The 27,887-nt window shown below is 36.2% G+C and overlaps 1 protein-coding gene across 8 annotated transcripts in view; it reads right to left on the bottom strand.

Annotated features, from left to right (window-relative positions):
* Window positions 1–27,887, bottom strand: part of PTPN4 (protein tyrosine phosphatase non-receptor type 4) — a 215,378-nt gene that overhangs the window by 85,728 nt on the left and 101,763 nt on the right. For all 8 annotated transcript variants that reach the window (XR_010725661.1, XM_066233164.1, XM_066233163.1 and 5 more), the window contains one exon: window positions 4,164–4,227. Coding sequence is in view for 7 of the 8 variants with exons in the window: in XM_066233164.1 (XP_066089261.1) it covers window positions 4,164–4,227 (64 nt within the window). In the remaining variant the exon portion in view is untranslated. The remainder of the gene's footprint in view (window positions 1–4,163; window positions 4,228–27,887) is intronic.

Raw genomic sequence — 27,887 nt, 5'->3', positions numbered from 1 at the left:
AACTAGTTCAGCAACAAGTAGCTCAGTTGCTTAGTGTCTTCCTGATACACCAAGGTTGCGGGTTTGATCCTTAGCCAGGGCACATATATGAGAATCAGCCAATGAATGCATAAATAGATGAAACACAAATGGATGTTCCTCTCTCTACATACATAAATAAAACAATTTTTAAAAAAAGATATATTATCACATCTTTTAACAATATCTCTAAGCTTACAAATCTGTGTAGGTGTTAAATAAATAAAAATACTCAGCACTTCTAAACTCTTTCACGAAAATCAAATTTTAAAGTAAGTAGCAACAGAACAAAGCATTTCAAAAATTTATCACTGTAACTTTGGCAGAAATTACTATTTAAATAGATTCATTGAAGTTAGAGATATATAGTGAGGCACACATTCAAAAGTGCAGAGCTCTGATTTTCACACATGAATGCAACCATTAACCTCTAACCAGATCTAGAAATAGAACATTACTAGCACCTCTGAAGTATCCTTGGTCACCCTTTTCTACCACATTACCTTGTTTTTGAACTGTACACATATGAAGTCATACACCTGTGTCTTTAAGTCTAACTTTTGTTCAATATTATGTTTCTGTATTCATCCACATAGTTGTGAAGCAGTAATTCACTCATTTTCATTCTACATAGTATTCTTTCATATGACTACACCAGTGCTTATTTATCCATTTATTGTTAAGAGACATTTGATGTTTTCAGTTTGAGCATGCATAAATATTGCTATTATAATCTTGCACGCTGTCTGATGCACATATGTATACATTTCTGCTGCGGGATTATAAGGTATGCATGTGTTCAATTTTAGCAGATAATGCCCCACAGATTTCCAGAATGGTTAGGTCTATAAATGCTCGCTCCCACCAGCAGTATGTGTTCTACATACCACTGATTTATCAATCTTTTCATTACATTATTCTGGTGGATGAGTAGAAATATCACATTTTAGTTGTAATTTGTACTTCTCTGATGATTAGTGAGGTCTATCATCTTTTCATTTACTGGCCATGTGGATACCATTGTTTCTGCGTGTCTGTTCAACCCACCAGCATACTTTTGGACTGGGTTGGATGTACAACCAAGGATGTGTGGGGGTACCACAAACATGTTCTATGATACTTCACTCTCCTACTGATATCTTTTGATCAATACAGTTCTGAATTAACACAGCGCAAGATATTGAACTTTTATTTTAAAGTAGCTTTCCTTCTTTGTCCTGTGAAAGAAATCTTTGCCCATCAAAAGGTCACAATGATATTTCCCGTTAACTGTAATATAGTAAAAATGCCCATGCATAAGTATGAAATTACCATGTTAAAAGATAATATGCTTAAAATATCACTTCTTGATCACTAGAGAATTCTTAATTATGCTTAAGGGTTGCTTTGCATACACTAATAAATATAGTTACATGTTGTACCACGTATCACAAACAATGAAAAATGACAGAGAATGTCTGAGTACGACTGCAGTAATTGTTTTCGGTGGAAACAAAATCTAAGATGCTTTTACGGTCTCCCTTTTGACATTCACTTTCAAAAAGGGAGAACCACATAAAATTCTGACATTCTATCAATTGTACTTGGAAAGTAACAATATTTTCCTACACTACTGTAAACAACAGATATATATAATGTGGTATTAGGAGACAAATAGACTTTATAAAGTTGTAGAATTTAAAAATACAGAGATATTTCAGGGAGAAAATATGAACGAGGCACCATTCTACAGAGTATGCCTGTATACAGTCTTTAGTTTAGTTTTTTTTTTTCTCCCTGAGTGAGAAGTGGGGAGGTGGAGAGACAGAATCCTGCATGTGCCTGACTGGGATCCACCCAGCAAGCCCACTAAGAGGCAATACTTTGCCCATCTGGGCTGTTGCTTCTTCTCTAGAGTCTGAGGCAGAGGCCATGGAGCCATTCCTGTGCCTCCGTCAACTTTTGCTCCAATGGAACGTTGGCTGCAAGAGGGGAAGAGACAGAGAGAAAGGAGAAGGGGGAGGATGGCGAAGCAGATGGATGCTTCTCCTGTGTACCCTGACCAGGAATTGAACCCAGGATTTCAACATGCCAGGCTGACGCTCTACCACTGAGCCAACCAGCCAGGGCCTCAGTCTTTAATTAGCTGTTAGTTGACTTTTTGTTACTGATTTAAGAAAGAGCATTGTTTAAAAATACTTTATTCATTTTAGAAAGAATAGAGAGAGAAAGAAAAAAGGAGGGAGAAAGTGAAAGTATTAATTCCCGTATGTGTCTTGATCAGGCAAGCCCAGGGTTTCAAACCAGCAACCTCAGTGTTCCAGGTTGACACTTTATATACTCTGCCACCACAGGTCAGGCCAATACTACCTGATGTTAAACACATTCCTAATGATGCATTACTTCAGACAGTGGTTATGTGGATTAAATGATATGGAAATGATTAGTATATTACCAGGCACATAGTAACACCTCAATAAATGTTACTATAATTACTGTTGTTATTACTAATGATAGCAGTGTAACGGGAAGCAAATGAGAAAAATTGACTTCTTTATTGTCTTCTACCTACAGAAACACTTAATGTAAAATATTTGTTCTCTAATTTCTAGCTAAGATTTACCATATTTTATTCCTCTGAACATTCATTGAAATATGCATAAAAATGTTTGAAAGTAGCATTAATCACAGTAGCTACATACTGGAAATGGCAAAATTGTTCACTAACATAACAAATAATTTATGGTACATTCATTCAGTAGAAAACAATATAGCAATGGAATAAACTATTGCTATGTGAAACAAAATGATGATTCACACAATATTAACGGGAAGAAAGTAAGAGAAAAAGAGAACATTGTAAAAGATTTTTTTTAAAGTTCGAAAACAAACAAACTAATCCATGGTGACACAAATGAAAATAATGTTCACCTTTTGGGAGGATTAATGACTGCAAGTAGACATCAGCTCCATTAGTAATAATAATACCAGCTTTCTAGGGTGGTAGTAGTGTTCTACATACTAAGATTATATACATATACTTACTAAGCACCATACTTAGTATCTATATACTTTACTATTTCAATAAAAACTTTGTTGAAAAAACTTCTATATTTTGTGATCATAAATGATGAACCACAGTAACTTAGTAGGTCAGTATCTTCTGAGAAAATGTAGCTGATTCAAATATATTTTTAAGATTTTGAATACCTTTAACATATACACGCCCATCTTGAAATCTGCATTAATTTGTCAAGATTTCTAAGAGCCTGACCAGGCAGTAGCACAGTGGATAGAGCATTGGACTGGGATGCGGAGGACCCAGGTTCAAGACCCCGAGGTCGCCAGTTTGAGCGCGGGCTCATCTGGTTTGAGCAAAGCTCACCAACTTGGATCCATGGTCGCTGGCTAGAGCAAGGGGTTACTCGGTCTGCTGTAGCACCATGGGGTTAAGGCACATATGAGAAAGCAATCAATGAACAACTAAGGTGCCGCAACAAAAAACTAATGATTGATGCTTCTCATCTCTCTCCGTTCCCGTCTGTCTGTCCCTATCTATCCCTCTCTCTGACTGTCTCTGAAAAAAAATTTTTTCTAAGAAATAATGTAAATCAAAGGATAAGTTTAGTTTAATTTGATAAAAGTGAAAAAACTGCAAGATGACATTCTTTCCACACTGTACTTTCCATGATAACTCAGTGTGTTGTAATTAACATATAAAAAGGATATTACCACTACAAAAAAGGGAGAAAGGTAATATATGTTCATGAACAAGAAACAAAACTAAATAGTCATTTTCCCTTAAATGCAATGAGTTCACATATGGAAACAAAAGTGATACAGATTTAATAGGAAAAAAAAAGGATATACAGAATGATCAGTTACTGTCCTCATGAAAGGGCCCTGGCAAGTGATAATGAACATCACAATTGAGATCAGTTTCTACATTCATGAGATGGCAGGACAAACAACTAGAAGAACTTTAAATCACAACCATAGAAACACTGGGGAAATAAAGACATTTTGCCATAAAATATGAATTAATTAACTCAAGAGGCAGTTATCAAGTATTAATAATACTTTCACTCACACTAAAAGTTTTATCATAAGTGAGCTGTCATGCCTTAAGACTTCATTTATATTAATAATTATTATATAATACTCACCAATTCTTTTCTAAGTTGAATAAAAAACTGTTTGCACTTAAATGAAATTTTTACAATCTTCAGCCTGGATAAAAAGAGAATGAAATATTTAAAATACTGAATAAAGATATATAAATAGCAAATTAAGAAAATAATTCTTTGAAAAGATCAATAAAATTAATAAGCCTCTAGGCAGATTAAGAAAAAGAGAACGCATAATTACTACTATCAGAAATAAAAGAGTAGACATCACTTTAAATCCCACTGATATTAAAAGCATTATAAAAGAATATTATAAAGTCTATGCCCACAAATTTGATAACTTCAATGAAATGAACCAATTCTTTGAAAGATACTATCTGCCAAAACTCAAACAGAAAGAAATACTTGATCTATAGACCTATATAATAGTCCCCTTGCAAGGGATAAATGCCAACACCCCAGTGAATGTTTGAAACTGCAGATAGTATAAAGTATCTATGCTACAATATTTTTACCTATACATACTCACTTTATCACTTAAAGAAAGGAATTTACGGCTTCTCTTTGGCATATCCAAATTGCTAGCATAAGTACTTCTGCTCTCTGGAGCTATTATTAAGTAAAATAAGGGTTATCTGAACACAAGCCCTAAGATCTGATAACTGAGAATGCTACTAAGTGACTAGTGGTCAGGTAACATATACAGAGAAAAATGGTGAAAGAGCTCAGACACCAATTTCCATGAATATAGTCAAATAATCTTTGAGAAAGGAGCAAAGGCAATACTATGAAGCAAAGACAGTTTCCTCAACAAAGAGTGCTGGAACAACTGAACATCCACATGCAAAAAAAAAAAATTTAGACAGATTTAAAACTTTCACAAAACTGGCCCTGGCCAGTTGGCTCAGCAGTAGAGCGTCGGCCTGGTGTGCGGGGTACCCGGGTTCGATTTCCAGCCAGGGCACATAGGAGAAGTGCCCATTTGCTTCTCCACCCTCCCCCCTCCTTCCTCTCTGTCTCTTTCTTCCCCTCCCGCAGCCAAGGCTCCATTGGAGCAAAGATGGCCCGGGCGCTGGGGATGGCTCCTTGGCCTCTGCCCCAGGCGCTAGAGTGGCTCTGGTCGCAACAGAGCGACGCCCCGGAGTGGCAGAGCATCGCCCCCTGGTGGGCAGAGCATCGCCCCTGGTGGGCGTGCCGGGTGGATCCCGGTCGGACGCATGCGGGAGTCTGTCTGACTGTCTCTCCCTGTTTCCAGCTTCAGAAAAATACAAAAAACAAAAACAAACAAAAAAAAACTTTCACAAAACTTAACTCAAAATGGATCAGAGACCTACTTATAACATACAAAACTATAAAACTCCTAAACATAACATTGGAGAAAAATTAAATGATCCTGGGTATGGTAATGGGCTTATAGACGTAACACCAAAAACATTCTTCGTGACAGAAATAAATGATAAGCTGGATTTCATTAAAATTAAAAACTTCTCTGTGAGAGGCAATAAATCAGAAGATAAGCCACAGACTAGGAGAAAATATTTGTAAAAGACATATCTGAGAAAAGATTATCCAAAATATACAGACAACTCTTTAAATTCAACAATAAAAACACAAACAGCCCAATAAAAAGTGAGCCAAAGTCCTAAACAGACACCTAACCAAAGAAGATAAATAGTTGGGCCTGACCTGTGGTGGCGCAATGGGTAGAGCGTCGACCTGGAATGCTGAAGTTGCCGATTCAAAACTCTGAGTCTGCTCAGTCAAGGCACATACAAAAAGCAATCAATGAACAACTAAAGTGAAGCAACTATGATCTTTCTCCCTCTTTCTCTGTAGAAGACCTTTGGCAGTTTCTTACAAAACTAAACATACTTGTACTACCATATAGAAATTGCCCTCTTTGGAATTTAACCAAAGGAACTGGGAACTTATATCCCCACAAAAATCTGCACATAGATGTTAATAGCAGTTTTACTCATAATTGCTAAAACTTAGAAGAAAAAAAAATGTCTTTCAGTAGGTGAATAAATGAATAAACTCTGGTACATCTGGACAATGGAATATTATTCAGCTCTAAAAAGAAATGTTATCAAGTCATGAAAAGATATGGATATAAAGTAGATATATATTACTAAGTTAAGCCAATATCAAAGGCTACAAACTGCATGATTCTACTATATGACATTCTGGAAAAGGCAAAACTGTGGAGAAGAGGAAAGAGATCAGTGGTAACAAGAGTAGGTAGGGAAATGATTAGGCAGAGCACAGAAGATTCTTCAGGCAGTGAAACCTCTCTGTATGATAATAATGGACATGTCATTATGTGTTTGTCGAAGGCATAACACCAAGAGTAAACCTCAATGTAAACTATGATGTGTCCATGTAAGTTTCATCCTTGGTAAACAAGGCACCATTATAGTGAATGTTGTTAATGGAGAGTATATGGATGTGTGGAGGGCAGGGGATATAAGGAAATTTCTGTACCTTCTTCTCAATTTTGTTGTGAATCTAAAACTATCCTAAAAAAAACCAAACTTTAAAAATTAAATAAATAAAAACTATAAGGTAACATTTAGAGGAAAATGAAAGATGTCAAGGTTTTAAGCAATGATCCTAAAATTTCTTAATTTAGTATTAAAATGATTAAAAAATTTTTACCTTTCTTCTCATATAATACTGTAAGAGAGTTCTCAAAGCATCATTAGCATAATCAATATCAGCAAAATAGTTTTTCCTCCTATTTTAAGCCTATAGTAATACCCAGATCTTTTTAGACCTTTAAACCTAAAAGTCTTTTCCTGGCTGGTGGCTCAGTGGATAGAGCATTGGCCTGACATATGGATGTCCTGTGTTTGATACCATCAGGGCACACAGAAGTGACCATCTGTTTTCCCCACCTCTCCCCTTTCTTTTTCTCTTCCCCTCACACAGCCAGTGGCTAGAGGGGCCCCAGTTGCTGAGGATAGCTCCTTTGGAGCAACAGCCTCAGGTGCTAAAAATAGCTTAGTTGATTTGATCATAGGCCCCAGAGGAGGTTGCCAGTGGATCCCGGTCAGGACACATGTGTGAGTCTGCCTCACTATCACCCTTCCTCTCAACTATCTATAAACAAACAACCCTAAAAGTCTTGAGACCAAGAGATTCAATCTCACTTAACAAAACTTGGTTTGGGATCCTGGCACAATCATCATTCTAAATATTTTCAAGATAATTCTAAGTTTGAATATTCAAGAAGCTTTCAGCAGAAGAAGAAACAAAGATTTAAAATTGGTGATAAAAATCTACATGAGCTAAATGATTCTAGCAAAAAGATAAATATTAGAATAACCAAGATTCTAGAAGAGGGACAATGGGGCTGACAGTTTATTTAAAGAAATAAAGCACAGAACATCCCCAATCTTGGGGAAGCAGATTAGTGGCTGCCTAGAGCCAGGGGTAGGTGGGAGGCAGGGAAGGGGATGAGGAATGACTACTAATTGTTACAAAGTATCTTCTGGGGATAATAAAAATGCTTCAAAATTAGGTTATGGCCATGTCGTACTCTGTAAATAAACTAAAAATCATTCTTTTATACTTTGATAAGCACATATATGATATGTAAGCAATACATACATCAATAAATCTATACAAAATGCAATTTCATAACCTATGCCTTTTAATTTTAGGGTTCAATACATTTATTATTTTAGTAATAACAGATATGTTTGTATTTATATCTATCATAGCATATTTTGCTTTCTATTTTTCCAAAGTTTTATGTGTTTCTCCTGAAATGGCAACTATGTAATTATTTTTTATTGTTTTAGTGGTTACCTTTATCATTGTTGTGTTTATTTCTTTCCCCTCTTTTTTTTTTTTTTTTTTACAGAGACAGAGAGAACGTCAAAGAGAGGGATAGATAGGGACAGACAGACAGGAACAGGAACGGAGAGAAATGAGAAGCATCAATCATTAGTTTTTCATTGCGACACCTTAGTTGTTCATTGATTGCTTTCTCATATGTGCCTTGACTGTGGGACTACGGCAGACTGAGCAAACCCTTGCTAGAGCCAGTGACCTTGGTGAGCTTTTTGCTCAAACCAGATGAGCCTGTGCTCAAGCTGGCGACTTCAGGGTCTTGAATCTGGGTCCTTCACATCCCAGTCCAATGCTCTATCCACTGCGCCACCGCCTGGTCAGGCTCTTTCCCCTCTTGAAAACCACTTTATTAAGTATAATTTGACACTCAATGAACTATGCACATTTGAAGTGTACAATTTGATAAGTAACATTTTTACAGATATACATGTTCAATTATCATTATCATCAAGAGAGTGACTATCTATATCCACACCATATCCAAAAGATTACTTCTGCCACTGTAATCTGCCTGCCAAGGTAACAACTGACCAGGATTCCATCACTATATATTAGTTTTGCATTTTCTAGAATTTATATGAATGGAATCATATAGTATGTACTCTTATCATTCTTTAACTCAGATTATTTATTTAGCGATTCATATCTACTGCTATGTTTTTTTCAGTAATTCTCTTTCTTGATGAGAAGTATTCCATTCTATGTATATATCACAATTGGTTTATATGCTCACTGCATATATGGTGCAGAGGTGAGAGTGCTGGCCTGGGGCACTGAGGTCCCAGGTTCAAAACCCCAAAATTGCTGGCTTGAGCATGGGCTCATCCAGCTTGAGCACAGGCTCACTAATTTGAGTGTGGGGTCACCAGCTTAAGCATGGGATCACTGACATAACACCATGGTTACTGGCTTGAGCAAGGGGTCACTGGCTCTGCTGGAATCCTCCAGTCAAGGCACTATAAGAAAGCAATCAATGAACAACTACAGTGCTGAAATTACAAGTGATGTTTCTCATCTCTCTGTCTCCTTTCTCACACAAAAATTATTTAGGCTGTTTAATGGTCAGCATATTTTCTGACCATAATAAATCACATGCACTTGAAAAAATATGTATTCTGCTGTTGTTGGGTATAGTATTGCATAAATATCAATTAAGTCAAGATAATTGATAGTGCTAAAATGTACTTCAGCTAATATTTTACTATCTAGTTTATTGATAGCAGAGAAGGATGCTCAAATCTCCACATACTTTTGTAGAATTGTCTATTTCTCCTTTATTTTTTGTCTCATGTATTTGGAAACTGTTATTAAGCACAAGCATACTAATAACTACTTCTTGTTTTTCTGGTGTACAAGCCAATTTCTTTTATCTTTGCATGAATATTCTGTTGGAAACAATGTTGTACATATTATATAGCAGTAATCATGATAATGGTTTCCCTTTCCCACATCTTGTTCTGTTATTTGCTGGATTATTTTCATGAACTCTATCCTCACCCTTCAACTCCTAGTGTTAAGCTTCTGCTATTGCTCTTCAGGAAGACACCGCTTTGGAAATGCCCACAGTAATCCTAAAATGACAGTGGTACCAATCACCCCAGTCTTTCAATAAGCACACCCAGCTGTATCACTCCTCTAATTACCCAGACTCCTCTATTGTTTTCAATAATGCCCTGGGGCATAAATTAATTAGAAACAAAAGCAATCAAATTGTCTCTTCTTCAAAGCAACAATTTGTTAGGTAAGTGTATGAGGCTATTTTCTCTCCTATCTTTGCTTTTTTGTATCCCATGTTGTTTCTGGATTTCCCTACAGACTACTTATGTAGTATAAACCATGTGGTTATTTAAATTGTAATCCCTTGTTATACAGGAGCCCTGTTGATATGGTAGTAAGGTGTGGGTTTGGAGAAATCATTCTTTAGTCCTATAATTAGGTCTCAGTGGTTTAGTGGTCTGTGACCCCTGGCTATGACCTTTAGTGCTTTTCAGCTCACCCTCTTCTCAGGTGAGACAAATACAGAGGGGGCTGGAAATGGGTATATTACTTCCCCCACTTTGATTAGGTTCTTATTGATAAAAACCCATGTTGGTTAAGTATTGGTAAAACAGATTTCCTTGAGGGAAGACCTTTGCTAAAGAGAACAGAAAGCTCTGAGCATATTTTAAATAGTTACTTCTGTCCTGACCAGATGGCTCATTTGGTTCAAGCATCATCCCAATGCACAAAAGTTGCCAGTTCGATCCCTGGTCAGGGCACATGCAGGAACACCTCAACATTTCTCTCTCTCTCTCTCTCTCTCTTTCTCTCTCTCCCTTCCTCTCTAAAATAAATAAATTAAAAAAAGAAATGGTTACTTCCCTGCTCACCAATATCACCATCCCTCAACCACACAGAGCATAAGTAGGTTTCTCTCTAGTTTTCAATTTGAGAACCTGGTGGGCACCTGATAGTAAAACTTATGAAAGCATGGGGGCCTTCTTAAGGCTAAGACTTCAAGAGTTTTCATCTCTCAAGCTAGTCTTTGCTCAGTCTCCAGCAATTAGTCAAATACCCTTTAAGTATTCCTACCAGGTGCTGGCTGCAGCAGTGGTTTCTAGTCCTGGTAAACTGTCATTCTTTATATTCATCTGTCTCTCCAGTTTTCAGAGCTGCAGTTTGCCTTGTGTGCTGAATTCTTTGAGGGATCTAGAAAGAATTGTTGATTTTCAGTTTTTTTTTCTTATAAGAACAGGAGTGATGACTTTCAAGTTTTTTACCTGCTAGACTTGAAACCAGAACTCTCCCCTCCCAATTTTATTTTCTTAAATATTTTTGATTAGCATTAATTTTAATGAATTTTAATTGTATTCTAATTTCAGAATACAAGTAACCCCAATTCACTACTCAATATTTTTAAAGTATAAACCTGAACTTGATAATTTAGGGAAACCAACATGAAAAGATATGAGGAACATATTTACTATGTGGTACACTACTTTTTCTACATGTCGCACTAATTTTGAGAGAAGAGGTGAGAAGCTTGTGTTTCAGGATCAGAAAGACCTACATTTAAAGTTCTGCTTCACACTTATCAGCTGTTTAACTTCATATCAGTCAACTTCTCTGGCATTTCTCATTCCTTATCTGTGAAAAGAATGCTAATAACACCCAATTTACAGGGTTCTACTATTGATAAAATGCATTAAAATGCATGAGAAATTCTCCCCCCTTGCCTTGATCTTATATTATAAAGCTATCAGTTATAAAACTTCCAGCTTTACTCTAAACTCTTAATTTCTGTAGAAATTTTGTAATTCCACCATTTACTTTTTGGTGATATTTAAATATTTAATTAAAAATATTAACATTAAATAAAAGTAGCTGAAATGTACATGATACCACTTAGAGCTGTAGTCATCAATTTTCTTTTTAAAAAATATTTTATTGATGGGGAGGGGAGGGGAGGAGAGGGGAGGGGAGGGAAGAGGTACGAAGCGCACCTACTCATAGTAGTTGCTTTCGTATGTGCCTTGACCCAGGAAAGCCCGGGGTCTCAAACGAATGACCTCAGCATTCCAGGTTGACGCTTTGTCCACTGTGCTACCACAGGTCAGGGTCACTATCAGTTTTCATCAGGGTCACTGTCAGATTTTTTTATACACTGCTTTCCTAAAATATCAATTTAAAGGCGATGGTAATTCTACAAACACCAACTTAATACAGGTGATGAGGTTAATAATATGATCTCTTGTTCACACAGAGTATTAGTGAGAAGTATGTTGCTTTTGTAAAAATACTCAAATTTTAAGAACTAAAACTAAGTCATATATTTAATGATTATCATAGGCTCTACTGATTTCCCTTAGCAGTCATTTGATATTGGATCTTAAAATCACGGCTATTTGTGGTATATTTATAAATGTATTTGTTGCAATATGTACTGTTATGAGTTGTTATGATCAAAAGACATTAAGTTCCATGATTATGTAAATTTAGTAGCTTTAACAACTTTAAATCCTACCTATGTAGTTTAATTCTTGAAAACAAAGTTTAAAATAAACACTACATAATATAAGGTTTTCCAATCAATATCTTAAATGCTCATGTCCCTTTTTTTTCTAACCTAAATTGTATGATGACTTTGAAAAATGAATTCTATTTCTTAACATTAAACTAGCTCCAAGCATATTTATCAATAAAATATACCAATTTCGGAGCATATAGAATACATTAAGATTCTTCCCATTCTAAATCCAATTTCTCTCCTTAGCATCATCTTCCTAAATTCTTTTTCCCTTGCTTCTATACTCACTGAACAAAACTAAAGGAAAAACCAAAAAAATAGTTCAACATTTCCTCGACTTGCCGTGTCTTTTCATATTATTAGGTCTCTGCACATACTTGGTACCTCTATCTTAAATTCCCCAACTGAACCCTCTACACATGTGTCTCCTCCATATGTCATTTTCACTGAGGAAATTTTTATTTATCCTTAAAAGACCATCTCAAATATTATAGAGCCATTAAAATTTTCTGTAGAGACTGTATCTTTTGTGTTTCGAAAGCAATTTGCCAACTTTTAGAATCTTTATTTAATAATAGTAAGGGACTATGTATACAACATAGAATTTTGACAATAACAAAAACTTTAGATTATCATGGTATTTTAATCCACATCATCTGAAAAAAATTATTTCTAATTTTGACATTTATATGAAATCTAAAATAAAGAATTTAAAAAGTTGTCTTCACTAAAATCATAAAGTTAAACACCTATCAATAAATTTTCTTCTGTTTTATAATAAATTTTTTGGTATCAATTTAAAGGCAGGGACCATGAATTAAATTGTTATACCTTCTTTTCTGAACATACCACAGTTTGAATTACAGAGGAAACATTTAGAAGATGTGACATGAAATACTCATTGATCTTCAGTTTTCTTTTATGAGCTATGCAGATATGATTTACATATACAATGAAATACACCAATTTCATGCAAAAAATTCAATGCATTTTGAACAATGTATTTGGCTATATAATTTCCATTGAATAAACTCACCATGTAACATTTCCATAACCTCAAAATGCTGTCCCCTGTTGGCCTTTTTGCAGTCAATTGCCTCCTCTGCTTTTCAGTCCTAAAACCTGGTCTGTTTTATCTATAATTTATGTTTTCTAAAATTTCATATAATAGAAAAAAAGTATGTTTAGTCTTTTGAGTCTGGTTTCTAAATAATCAGCATCGTGGGTTTTCTTGGTTTTTATATTTTTATTTTTTAATTAATTTTACTATGGTGACATCAGTAAATCAGGTGTTTAAAGAAAATATGTGCAGGTTATCTTGTCAATCAATTATGTTGCATACCCATCACCCAAAGTCAGATTGTCCTCCGTCACCTTCTATCTAGTTTTCTTTGTGCCCCTCCCCCTCCCCCTTTTCCTCCCCCCCTCCATAAACACCACACTCTTATCAGTATCTCTTAGTCTCATTTTTATGTCCCAACTACGTATGGAATAATGCAGTTCTTGGTTTTTTCTGATTGACTTATTTCACTTCGTATAATGTTAACAAGATCCCACCATTTTGTTGTAGATGATCCGATATCATCATTTCTTATGGCTGAGTAGTATTCCATAGTGTATATGTGCCACATCTTCTTTATCCAGTCTTCTATTGAAGGGCTTTTTGGTGGTTTCCATGTCTTGGCCACTGTGAACAATGCTGCAATGAACATGGGGCTGCATGTGTCTTTACGTATCAATGTTTCTGAGTTTTGGGGGTATATACCCAGTAGAGGGATTGCTGGGTCATAAGGTAGTTCTATTTTCAGTTTTTTGAGGAACCACCATACTTTCTTCCATAATGGTTGTACTACTTTACACATTCCCACCAAGAGTGAATGAGGGTTCCTTTTTCTCCACAGCCTCTCCAACATTTGCTCTTCCCTGTCTTGTTAATAATAGCTAATCTAACAGGTGTGAGGTGGTATCTCATTGCAGTTTTGATTTGCATTTCTGTAATAACTAATGAAGATGAGCATCTTTTCATACATTTGTTGGCCATTTGTATTTCTTCCTGAGAGAAGTATCTGTTCATGTCCTCTTCCCATTTTTTTATTGGATTGTTTGTTTGTTGTGAGTTTTATGACTTCTTTGTATATTTTGGATATTAGGCCCCTATCTGAGCTGTTGTTTGAAAATATCATTTCCCATTTAGTTGGCTGTTTATTTTGTTGTCAGTTTCTCTTGCTGAGCAAAAACTTCTTAGTCAGATGTAGTCCCATTCATCTATTTTTGCCTTCACTTCCCTTGCCTTTGGAGTCAAATTCATAAAATGCTCTTTAAACCCAAGGTCATGAGTTTAAAACCTATGTTTTCTTCTATGCATTTTATTGTTTCAGGTCTTATATTTAGGTCTTTGATCCATTTTGAATTACTTTTAGTACAAGGGGACAAACTGTAGTCGAGTTTCATTCTTTTGCATGTGGCTTTCCAGTTTTCCCAGCACCATTTGTTGAAGAGGCTTTCTTTTCTCCATTGTGTGTTGTTGGCCCCTTTATCAAAAATTATTTGACCATATATATGTGGTTTTATTTCTGGACTTTCTATTCTGTTCCATTGGTCTGAGTGTCTATTTTTCTGCCAACACCATGCTGTTTTGATTGTCGTGGCTCTATAATATAGTTTGAAGTCAGGTATTGTAATGCCCCCAGCTTCGTTCTTTTTCTTTAGGATTGCTTTGGCTATTCGGGTGTTTTATAGTTCCATATAAATCTGATGATTTTTTGTTCCATTTCTTTAAAAAATGTCACTGGAATTTTGATGGGAATTGTTTAATTTGTATATTGCTTTGGGTAATATGGCCATCTTGATTATATTTATTCTTCCTATCCAAGAGCAAGGAATATTCTTCCATCTCATTGTATCTTTTTCAATTTCCCTTAACAATGGTTTGTAGTTTTCGTTATATAGGTCCTTTACATCTTTGTTATGTTTATTCCTAGGTATTTTTGTTGTTGTTGTTGCAATCGTGAAGGGGATTATTTTTTTGAGTTCGTTCTCAAATGTTTCATTGTTGGCATATAGAAAGGCTATGGACTTTTGTATGTTAATTTTGTATCCTGCGACCTTACTGTTGTTTCTAGTAGTCTTTTTGTAGATTCTTTGGGGTTTTCGATGTATAGGATCAGATCATGTGCAAAAAGTGATACCTTTACTTCTTCTTTTCTGATATGGATGCCTTTTATTTCTTTGTCTTGTCTGATTGCTCTGGCTAGAACCTCTAGCACCACATTAAGTAAGAGTGGGGAGAGTGGACAATCCTGTCTTGTTCGTGATGTAAGGGGGAAAGCCTTCACTTTTGTGCCATTTAATATGATGCAAGCTGACGGTTTGTCATATATGGCCTTTATCATGTTGAGATATTTTCCTTCTATACCCATTTTGTTGAGAATCTTAAACATAAAACTGTTGTATTTTATCGAATGCCTTTTCTGCATCTATTGATAAGAACATGTGGTTTTTGTTCTTTGTTTTGTTGATATGGTGTATTATGTTAACCGTTTTACGTATGTTGAACCATCCTTGAGATTCTGGGATGAATCCCACTTGATCTTGATGTATTATTTTTTTAATATGTTGTTATATTCGATTTGCTAGTATTTTGTTTAGTATTTTAGCATCTGTATTCATTAGAGATATTGGTCTGTAGTTTTCTTTTTTTGTGCTGTCCTTGCCCGGTTTCGGTATGAGGGTTATGTTGGCCTCATAATATGTGTTTGGAAGTCTTGCTTCTTCAATTTTTTGGAAGACTTTGAATGTTTGATAGAATTTGCTAGTATAACCGTCTGGGCCTGGACTTTTATTTTGGGGGAGGTTTTTAATAGATTTTTCTATTTCTTCCCTACTAATTGGTCTGTTTAGGCTTTCCAGTTCTTCTTGACTCAGTCTAGGAAGGTAGTATTGTTCTAGGATTTTATCCATTTCTTCTAGATTGTTGAATTTAGTGGCAAAAAGTTTTTCATAGTATTCTACAATAATTCTTTGTATATCTATGATGTCCGTGGTGATTTCTCCTCTTTCATTTTGGATTTGTTTATATGAGTTCTTTCTCTTTTTTCCTTGGTAAGTCTTGCCAAGGGTTTGTCAATTTTGTTGATCTTTTCAAAGAACCAGCTCCTTGTTCTATTAATTTTTTCTATAGTATTTCTGTTCTCTATTTCATTTATTTCTGCTCTGATTTTTATTATCTCCTTTCTTCAGCTGGTTTTGGGTTGTCTTTGTTCTTTTTCCAGTTCCTTAAGGTGTGAAGTTAAGTGGTTCACTTGGGCTCTCTCTTGTTTGTTCATATAGGCCTAAAGTGATAAGAACTTCCCTCTTATCACTGCTTTTGCAGCATCCCATAGATTCTGATATGTCGTATTGTCATTTTCATTTGTCTGTATATACCTTTTGATCTCTGCGCTTATTTCTTCTTTGACCCATTCATTTTTTAAAAGTGGTCTGTTTAGTTTCTACTTTTTTGTAGGGTTTTTTTCCTCTTTTATGCAGTTGAATTCTAGTTTCAAGGCTTTATGATCAGAAAATATGCTTGGTACAACTTCGATTTTTCTGAATTTGCTGATGTTGTTTTTGTGGCCCAACATATGGTCAGTTCTTGAGAATGATCCATGTACACTGGAGAAAAATGTATACTCTGTCACTTTGGGATGAAATGTCCTGTAGATGTCTATCATATCCAGGTGCTCTAGTGTTTTGTTTAAGGCCAGTATATCTTTATTGATTCTCTGTTTGGATGACTGATCTAGAGCCGTCAGCGCTGTATTGAGGTCTCCAAGTATGATTGTATTTTTGTCAGTTTTTGTTTTAAGGTCAATAAGTAGCTGTCTTATATATTTTGGTGCTCCTTGGTTTGGTGCATATATATTAAGAATTGTTATGTCTTCTTGATTCAGCGTCCCCTTAATCATTATGAAGTGATCATTTTTGTCTCTGAGTACTTTTGCTGTCTTGTAGTCAGCATTATCAGCTATGAGTATTGCTACGCCTGCTTTTTTTTGGATGTTATTTGCTTGGAGTATTGTTTTCCAGCCTTTCACTTTGAATTTGTTTTTATCCTTGTTGCTTAGATGAGTTTCTTGTAGGCAGCATACAGTTGGATTTTCTTTTTTAATTCGTTCTGCTACTCTGTGCCTTTTTATTGGTGAGTTTAATCCGTTTACATTTAGTGTAATTATTGACACTTGTGAGTTCCCTATTGCCATTTTATACATTGCTTTCTGTTAGTTTTGTGTCTTGTTTGATTCTTCTCTTTCGTTTTTCTATCTTTTGTTTTTGTTTGGTTGTATTCCACACATCTTTCCTCTGTTGCTATCTTTTATAAATCGTGCTTCTGTGGTGGTTTTTCAATGGTGGTTATCATTAAGTAATGAAAAGGGTTCCTACCCTGTTCATTGTAGTGCACTATCTTGTGAGTACTTCTGCACTCCATCGTCCTCCCCCCCCCTTTTTTTTGATGTTGTCACAGTTTAAATTTGGTTTTACTGTGTTCTTGATGGAGCTTTTACTTGTGGTTTGGTTTGGTTTTGTTCTTTTTATCTGGTTGGAAAACTACCCCTTAGTATTTCCTGGAGTGGGGGTTTTCTGATGATAAATTCCCTCATCTTTTCTGTATCTGTGAATGTTTTTATTTCTCCTTCATATTTGAAGGATAGCTTTGATGGGTATAGTATTCGTGGCTGAAAGTTCCTCTCTTTCCGGACTTTAAATATTGGGGTCCACTCTCTTCTAGCTTGTAGAGTTTCTGTTGAGAAATCTGATGATAATGTAATGGGCCTTCCTTTATATGTTGTATTCTTCTTTTCCCTGGCTCCCTTGAGAATTTTTTCTTTGTCGTTGGTTTGTGCCAATTTCACTATGATGTCCCTTGGAGTAGGTTTGTTGGGGTTAAAAAAACTCGGAGTTCTGTTTGCTTCTTGAATTTGAGGCTTTAGTTCTCTCCACAGGCTTGGGAAGTTCTCATCTATTATTTGTTTGAATATGTTCTCCATTCCATTTTCTCTCTCCTCTCCCTCTGATATACCTATTATTCTTATGGTATTCTTTTTGATGGAGTCAGACAATTCCTGTAGGGCCTGATATACCTATTATTCTTATGGTATTCTTTTTGATGGAGTCAGACAATTCCTGTAGGGCTTTCTCATTTTTTTAAATTTTTGAGTCTCTTTCTTCTTCTCTCTGTTGTGCCTCAAGTTGCTTGTCTTCTATTTCACTAATCCTACCTTCTATCTGGCCTGTTCTATTAGCTAAGCTTGTTACCTCGTTTTTCAGCTCGTGAATTGAGTTTTTCATCTCTGTTTGATTTGTTTTTATAGTTTCAATTTCCTTGGAAATATATATTCTTTGTGTTCATTGAGTTGTTTTCTGAGCTCCCTAAATTGCCTTTCTGTGTTTTCTTGTATATCTCTGAGTATTTTTAGGATTTCTATTTTAAATTCTCTGTCGTTTAGCTCCAAGGTTTTCAATATATTAAATTTTTTCTCCATAGATTTTTCCTCATCTATCTGTGCTACCTCTCTGTCTTTGTATCCATGATATTCAATTTCCTTTTCCTTAATGGCATCTGAGGGTGGTTTTGTTGATAGTATTAATGAGAATTAATAAAGAATAAAAAGTTAAAAAAAGAAAAAGTAATAATTATTATCCCCTCCCTTTTTTTTCTTCTCCTCTCCTCTCCCCTCCTTCTTGAGAAAAATCTTGTGGTGAACTGTGAATTATACTGTGCTAAATAGAACAAAAACTACCTATAATGGAGGGCCTGAGTTGGGGAGAAGTGATAAAGGGGCAAAAAAGGGGGTAGGGACCCACAAAATGCAAAAAAGAAAAAAATTTGGGTCAAGAATAAAATGATTTGCTTTTAGGTGATGGTTGACTAAGAGATATGATGAGAGGAATAAGAGGGAAACAGGAAAAGGGGGAAAACATTAAAAAATTACTATTGTATTTAGTGGAGCAAGAACTAAATAAAATAGAGAGCCACAGTTGGGAGCACTGCTAGTGAGTTTAAATAGTGAAATAAAAGAACCCCTAAGTGCCACAAAGAAAAATTTACTCCGAGATAAAATAATTTGTTCATGATTGAAGTCTGAATGAGAGGAAAAGTAAAGGAGAAAAGAATAAACTAATATAGAGGGAGAAAAAAAAAGAAAGAGGAAAACACAAAAAGAAGAAAAGAGAATAAAAGGAGAGAGAGAGTTAAGGTTTTTGGAGTGCAACCCTTATAGAGAGAAAGGAAGAAGAAAGAAAAGATAATGGGAGATGTAACACTTATGGATAGTGTAGTTCAAGGAGAGGGGAGAGTAAGACCGGCAGAGAAATAAACCACCAAATTAGAAGTGGAAGAAAATCATCAAGACAAGATAAGAGAAACAAATGAACAAATATAATAAAATGGGATATATTATAAAGTCAGTGGATTATTCTTGATTTTGAGAGGTTATCTTCTTGCTTTTTCTTTTCTCTCCTCTTCCTGGTTGGTGACTCTGTACCTTGGTTTTCCCCTGTGACATGCTTAGGCAGAGGTTTGCAGTTGACAAGTCTCTATGGCGATGTCATATATTGGGCTTCAGTCTCGTTGGCGGTCAAGGCTCATTAGCATTTGCAGGCTCTGTCAATGAGAGAGTCTGTGTTCCCGGAGCCTCTCTCCTACTCTTTCCTTACTGAATTAGTAGCCTGATGATCCAGGTATGGGGTTGCTGCTGCCTCTGCCTTCACGTTTAGTGTAGAACTGGAGGCTCCAAGAGTAGATTTTTCTGTCTCTGGTTGAAGATCTTGTTGAATTTTGGGGGAGATTTATTGGTATCACTCTTTACGGCGCTATTTCTCTGACATCATTCTCAGTAACAGGTTCTGAGGACAGGATCATCTATATGGTTTAGTGTACTAATAGTTTATTTTTATTGCTGAATAGTATTCCTTTATGTCACCAACTGATGGACATTTAAAATTGTTTTGTGCTGTTATGCATTATGTAGTTATAAAAATTAGCGTACAAATCTTTATATAAACTTATGTTTTCATTTCTCTTGGGTAAATATCTAGCAATAGAATTGCTGGATTATATAGTAAGTCTATGTTTACACTTAAAAGAAACTGCTAACTTTTCCAAAGTTGGTGCACTGACTAGTTTGCATTCCCAACAGTCATGTATGACCTTTCTAAGCAATCTGCTTCCTTGCCATCACTTAGCATTGTCATTTTCTTTAACTGGAGCTGGTCTAGGGAGTGTAGAGAAACACTTCAAAGTGGTTTTAATTTGTATTTCACTGATGAATGAGCATCTTTACATGTACTTATTAGCCATCTGCATAACTTTTTTGGTAGAAGTATCTATTTAAATAATATGTTTGTTTTTAAAATCAGGATGTCTTATTACTGCACTATAAGGGTTCTTTATATATTCTTTTTATTTGAGAGACAGAAAGGGATATATATATATGGAGAGAGAGACAGAGACAGACAGACAAACAGGGAGAGACAGAAAAGAAGAGAGATGAAAAGCATCACATGTCATAACACTTTAGTTGTTCATTGATTCTTTCTCACATGTGCCTGATGGTACAAGTGACCCAGTTACCCATTTGTCAAGCCAGCAACCTTGGGTTTCAAGCCAGCAACCTTTGGGCTCAAGCCAGCAACCAGGGGGTCATGTCTCTGATAATAATTACTATTGTCAGTCATCATATTTATATTACAGTGTTATTGAAATGATTACAAAAACCTATTAAGAGAGGACAAGATGGCGATGGAGTAGGCGGAAGTATCAACTTCCACCTCCCAAAATCAAATTGGATTACAACTTAACTTTAAGATACATCATCTGGAAAAACCAATTATGGACTAAACTAAGAGGACTCTTTAACCAAGGAACACTGAAGGAGCCACACTGAGACTGGTAGGAAAAGTGGAGTAGCAGAGGGCTGCCCAGTAACCCAGTGTGAACAAAAGCCCGGAGAGACTCATGTGGCAGGAAGTGAGTTTAGCAGAGAGGGGAAGGTCCTGAGCCCCAGGAAAAAAGCACCATGCCGCAGCCCCAGAGCCTAGAAGAGGCATATGGGCAGTATTTAGCTGGAAACAAGTCAAGATACTGTTTGTGAGAAAGAGACTGACTTCTCAGAACCAGGATTCTTCTTAAAGGGACCGCACAGAAAAACTCTCTCACAACCACTCACCCAGGGCTCCAGAGGACGGGAAAAGAGGAGAGGACCGGAGCAGCGGGAAGAAAAGAGAGTGTAATCTAGGAGGCACAGGGAGAAACACTTTGAGGGACAGCCATCCTAACTCCTGGGCTGAATCACTTTTGAAATCTGAAGTGAATATTTCCCCTGGAAACAGCAATACCAGCAAAGGGAACCAGGACACCAGCCAAACAAGCTCTCCCATGGTACTTAGAGCAGAGTCGCTTAGAAGGAAGGAGCTTTTCGGACTACAGTAGTGAGCGTTAGGGTCTGAGCTGCAGTGCCCCCACTCACACAGCTGAGGGCTCATGAGGGCGAGCGGGGGCAGGACGTGGAAGCACGGTTCCATTGGCAAGGATGAAAGCCGGAAGGCAACTGAGGCCCAGGTGTGAGCTCAGTCTTGCCCAACTGGGGCAAAGAAGATGCGTGACAGTGGTCAAGCACAGCTGAGGGCCGCCATCAAAACAGCCTGCGGGGGAAGGGGAGGAGCCTCAGAAGGGGCAGAGACCTGCCATTGACCTAGGGCGCAGGAGTACAGACTAGCCAAGCCAGCGGAACCAAGGCTTGTGGCCTGATGCAGGGGTGGAGTGAAAGCAAAAAAAGGCAGGGTCCTACGACTGAGTAAGTGCATGCAGCCCCGCCCAGTCTGTGGAGCCCAGGCTTGCAGCCGTCCAGCAAGTGGGCTCCTCCTACAGGGGTGGGGTGAAAGCCGGGAATCAGGTGGACACCCGCAGCAGAGCAAAGGTGCTCAACCCCTGCCCTCAGGGCTAAGGCTTGGTGCTAGGGCGCAGGCGCATAACCCAACACGTGGGAGCAGGGCGAAGGCCAAGGCCACCGAGGCTTGTACACCCGAGCATGTGATCACAGCCCATCCCATGAAGGAGAGGCGTAAACCACAGCAACATCCCAGGGGGCTGGCACTGGAAACACCCAAACCAGAATGCCCTAGGAAGCAGCAACGGGGGTGGCGGGCCTGCAGACAAACCACACCTAGGGAAAAGTGGCCACACCTAGTGGAACCCAGTGGCCAAAACATTTTTACACAGAAAAAATGAGAAGGCAGAGAAATGCAACACAAATGAATCAAGAGAAATCCCCAGGAAAGGTCCTGAATAAGTCAGATATAACCAAATCACGAGATGCAGAGTTTAAAATAATGATTGTTAAGATGCTCAAATATCTTTGAACAATAGATGGTCATTACAAACACCTAAGAGATAGCAAATATAATAAAGATAATTAAAATCATAAAAAAGAATCAGTTTGAAAAGACAAATGCAATATCAGAAATGAACACAATGGAAGGAATTAAAAGAAAGAATAGTTGAAGCTGAGAATTGACTCAGCAAGTTAGAGGACAAGATAAATGAAGGCACGGAAGCAGAGAAGAAAAAAGAAAAGAGATTCAAAAAGTCTGAGGAAACTCTAAGAGAGCTCTGTGACACCATGAAGAGAAATAACACCTGCATTATAGGGGTTCCTGAAGGAGAAGAAAAAGAACAAGGGATAGAGACTTTATTCAAACATATCATAGCTAAAAACTTCCCTAAATTGAGGCAGGAAAACATCTCACAAGTTCAAGAAGTACAGAGAACTCAAAGAGAAAATCAAAGAAATCTACACCAAGACACATCATAATTAAAATACCAAAGAAAAGAGATAAAGAGAAAATATTAAAAACTGCTAGAGATAAAAAAGGATATCACCTACAAAGGAGCCTCCATAAGGATGACTTCTGACTTCTCAACAGAAACACTTGAGGCCAGAAGGGAATGGCAAGGGATACTCAAGTAATGCAGAACAAGAGCCTACAACCAAGACTACTTTATCCAGAAAAGCTATCGTTTAAAATTGAAAAAGAAATAAAAAGCTTTCCAGACAAAAAATGAAAATAAAAACATCAAGGAATTCACTACACCAAACCAATTCTGCAAGAAATACTAAGGGGCCTGTTGTAAACAGATTAAAGGGGAAAAGAATATAACAAAAGATCAATACAGTTTTAAAGAATAAAATGGCAATAAACTACATATGAATAATAAAGTTAAATGTAAATGGATTAAATGAGCCAATCAAAAGACATAGGGCAGCTGCGAGGATAAGAAAATAGGACCAATACATATGCTGTCCACAAGAGACACACCTTAAAACAAAAGATACACATAGACTGAAGATAAAAGGATGGAAAACAATATTTCACACAAATAGAAGTGAAAAAAAAAGCTGGGGTAGCAATACTTATATCAGACAAAAGGGATATTAAAACAGATTATAATAAGAGATAAAGAAGCTCACTACATAATAATAAAGGAAGCAATCCAACAGGAAGATATAACTGTTATAAGTATCAACGCACCTAATATAGGAGTACTTAAATATATGAAGCAGACTTTGATAAATTTAAAGGGCGAGATAAAGAGCAATACTATCATAGTAGGAGATTTCATATCCCACTAACATAACTAGATAGATCCTCAAGAAAGGAAATTAACAAAGAAACAGCAGACTTAAAGAACACACTAGATCAAATCGATTTAACAGATATCTTCAGAAACTTTCACCCTAAAAAATCAGAATATACAATCTTTTCAAGTGCTCATGGTACATTCTCTAGGATACACCACATGTTAGGGCACTTAAGCGGTCTCAACAAATTTAAGAAGATTGAAATAATATCGAGCACTTTCTCTGATCAAAATAGCATGAAACTAGAAATCAATCACAACAAAAAACTGAAAAATACTCAAACACTTGGAAACTAAATACCATGTTATTAAATAACGAATGGGTTAACAATGAGATCAAAGAAGAAATAACATAATTCCTAAAAATGAATGATAATGAACATACATCAACTCAAAATTTATGGGCCACAGCAAAGGCAGTCCTGAGAGGGAAGTTCATACCATTAAGGCATAGCTTAAGAAGCTAGAAAAAGCTAAAATAAACAACTTGATCCTGCATCTAAAAGAACTAGAAAAAGAACAGCAAGTAAACCCCAAATACAGTAGAAGGAAGGAAATAATAAAGATCAGAGCAGAAATAAATGACATAGAGGCTAAAGAAACAATCCAGAGGATCAATGAAACCAGGAGCTGGTTCTTTGAAAAGGTAAACAAGATGGATGAAACTTTAACCAGACTCACCAAGAAAAAAAAAGAAAGGACTCAAATAAATAAAATTAGAAATGACAGTGGAGAAATAACAACTGACACAACAGAAATATAAAATATTGTAAGAGAATACTATGCCAAAAAACTAGACAACCTAGATGAAATGGACAAATTCCTTGAAAGATATAATCTTCTAAAAATTAATCTGGAAGAATCAGAAAACCTAAACAGACCGATTATAACAAATGAGATTGAAACAGTTATCAAAAAACTCCCAACAAAGAAAAGGCCTGGGCCTGATGGCTTCACAAGTGAATTCTATGAAATATTCAAAGAAGAACTAACTCCTATCATTCTCAAGCTATTTCAAAAAATTCAAGAGGAAGGAAGACTTCCAAGCTACTTTTATGAGGTGAGCATAATTCTGATTCCAAAACCAGGCAAAGACAACACAAATAAAAAAAATTACAGGCCAATATCTCTGATGAATTTAGATGCTAAATTTCTCAACAAAATATTAGCAAACCAGATCCAGCAATATATGAAAAAAATCATACACCATGATCAAGTAGGATTTATTTTTGGGAAGCAAGGCTGGTACAATATTTGCAAATCAATCAGTGTGATTCATCACATAAACAAAAGGAAGGAGAAAAACCACATGATAATTTCAATACATGCAGAAAAAGCATTTGATAAAATCTAGCACCCATTCATGATCAAAAATCTCAGAAAAGTGGAAATACAGGGAACATACCTCAACATGATAAAGGCCAGCTATGACAAACCCAGAGCCAACATCATACTCAATGGGCAAAAATTAAAAGCAATATCCTTAAGATTAGGAACAAGGCAGGGGTGCCCCCTTTCACCACTCTTATGCAACATAGTTCTGGAAGTCCTAGCCACAGCAATCAGACAAGAAAAAGAAATAAAAGGCATCCAAATTAAAAAAGAAGAAGTAAAATGATCATTACTTGCAGATGATATGATATTGTATATAGAAAACCCTAAAGTCTCAGTCCAAAAATTACTGGAACTGATAAATGAATTCAGCAAGGTGGTAGGTTATAAAATTAATACTCATAAATCAGAGGAATTTTTATACACCAACAATGAACTGTCAGAAAGAGAAATTAAGGGAACAATCCCCTTCACTGTTGCAACCAAAAAAAATAAAGTACCTAGGAGTATATTTAACCAAAGAGATTAAAGACTTGTACTTGCAAAATTATAAAACATTGAAAAAGAAATCAAGGAAGATACGAAGAAGTGGAAGCATATACCGTGCTCATAGTTAGGAATAATAAACATTATTAAAATGTCTATATTACTCAAAGCAATTTATAAATCCAATGCAATACCAATGAAAATACCAATGACATACTTCAAAGATAAAGAACGCATATTTCAAAAATTTATATGGAACCAAAAGAGAACACAAATAGCCTCAGCAATCTTTAAAAGGAAGAACAAAGTAGGAGGTATCACACTTCCGGATATCAAGTTATACTACAAGGCCATTGTTCTCAAAACAGCTTGGTACTGGCATGAGAACAGGCATATAGAACAATGGAACAGAACAGAGAACCCAGAAATAAACCCACACCTTTATGGACAACTGATATTTGACAAAGGAGGTAAGAGCATACAATAGAGTAAAGACAGCCTCTTCAACAAATGGTATTGGGAAAACTGGATAGCTACCTGCAAAAAAAATGAAACTAGACCATCAACTTACTCCATCCACAAAAATAAACTCAAAATGGATAAAAGACTTAACTGTAAGCTGTGAAACCATAAGCATCTTAGAAGAAAACATAGGCAGTAAGCTCTCTGTCATCTCTCGCAGCAATATATTTGCCGATTTATCTCCACGGGCAAGTGAAATAAAAGACAGGATAGACAAATGAGAGTATATCAAACTAAAAAGCTTTTGCACAGCTAAAGACAATAAGAACAGAATAAAAACACAAACTACACAATGGGAGAACGTATTAGACAATATGTCTGGTAAGGGGATTCTTAATAACCAGAATTTATAAAGAACTTATAAAACTCAACACCAGGAAGACAAACAATCTAATCAAAAAATGAGCGAAAGAAATAGACACTTTCCCAAAGAGGACATACAGATGGCTAATAGGCATATGAAAAAATGCTCAACATCACTAATCATTAGAAAAATGCAAATTAAAACCACAGTGCCATATCACCTCATACCAGTCAGAAAGGCGCTCATCAAAAAAACAACACAGAATAAGTGCTGGCGAGGATGTGGAGAAAATGGAACCCTCCTGCACTGCTGGCGGGAATGCAGACTGCTGCAGCCACTGTGGAAAACAGTATGGAGATTCTTCAAAAAATTAAAAATTGAACTGCCTTTTGACCCAGCTATCCCACTTTTAGGAATATACCCCAAGAAAACCATAGCACTGTTTCAAAAGAAGAAATATACCCCCATGTTTGTGGCAGCATTGTTCACAATACCGAAGATCTGGAAACAGCCCAAGTGTCCGTCAGTGGACCAGTGGATTAAAAAGCTTTGGTACATGTATACTATGGAATACTACTCAGCTATAAAAAATGATGACATCAGATCATTTACAACAACATGGATGGACCTTGATAACATTATACTGAGCAAAATAAGTAAATCAGAAAGAACTAAGAACTATATGATCCCATATATAGGTGGGACATAAAAATGAGACTCAGCGACATGGACAAGAGTGTGGTGGTTACGGGGTTGGGGTGAAAAGAGAGGAGTTTGGGGGAGGGGAGGGGAGGGGCACAAAGAAAACCAGTTAGAAGGTGACGGAAGACAATTGGACTTTGGGTGATGGAAATGTAGCATAATCAAATGTCAAAATACCTGGAGATGTTTTCTCTGAACATATGTACTCTGATATATCAATGTCACCCCATTAAAATAAAAATAAAACCCTATTAAAGAAAACTCAGATATTGAAAAATCAGTACCAAATATTTCAAGAGCTATGAAGAGAAACAAATTAATACAATATAGTTCTTTTGTATTTGTTTCTTACCCTAAAAAAATAACTTTATTTTTTTAAAACTTGAGTTACTTATTTCATGTTATTTTTATAATTTTCATGTTTTATGATTCTGACCAAAGGCAAGTAACAGATGCTACCTTTCCCTTTTCTTCATTCTGGGATACAGAAGCGACATTGCGTAAGTAATTTTAGACAATGAGGAAAAAGACAATATGCTCAAGACAATGGAGCAGTAAAACAAAATTACCCCCCAAAACCCTAAAAATCAAATATATGAGTTTTATACCCCACAGAACTACCATACTTTCTTAGCACCAATTTAAACCACTGTAATAGTGGGTCTTTGTTTCAGCAACAATGACTGTGTTTCAATTAACAAACCAGTACCTCATTATATGCATTTAAATACTGTATTTAAAGAATTTGCATAATGCAAGACAGGGTAAACATGATGTGAGTTATTATGTGACAGAATTAATTACAGATTCTCTAAAACAAAATTCATAAAGTAATATTTCTTATAGGCAAAGCAATTTTTGAAATAAAAAACTCAA

This window comes from Saccopteryx bilineata, chromosome 5 (assembly GCF_036850765.1).
Source record: "Saccopteryx bilineata isolate mSacBil1 chromosome 5, mSacBil1_pri_phased_curated, whole genome shotgun sequence".
Taxonomy (NCBI): domain Eukaryota; kingdom Metazoa; phylum Chordata; class Mammalia; order Chiroptera; family Emballonuridae; genus Saccopteryx; species Saccopteryx bilineata.
Note: the sequence above shows the minus strand (reverse complement) of the source record. Positions and strands in the feature narration are given on the sequence as shown.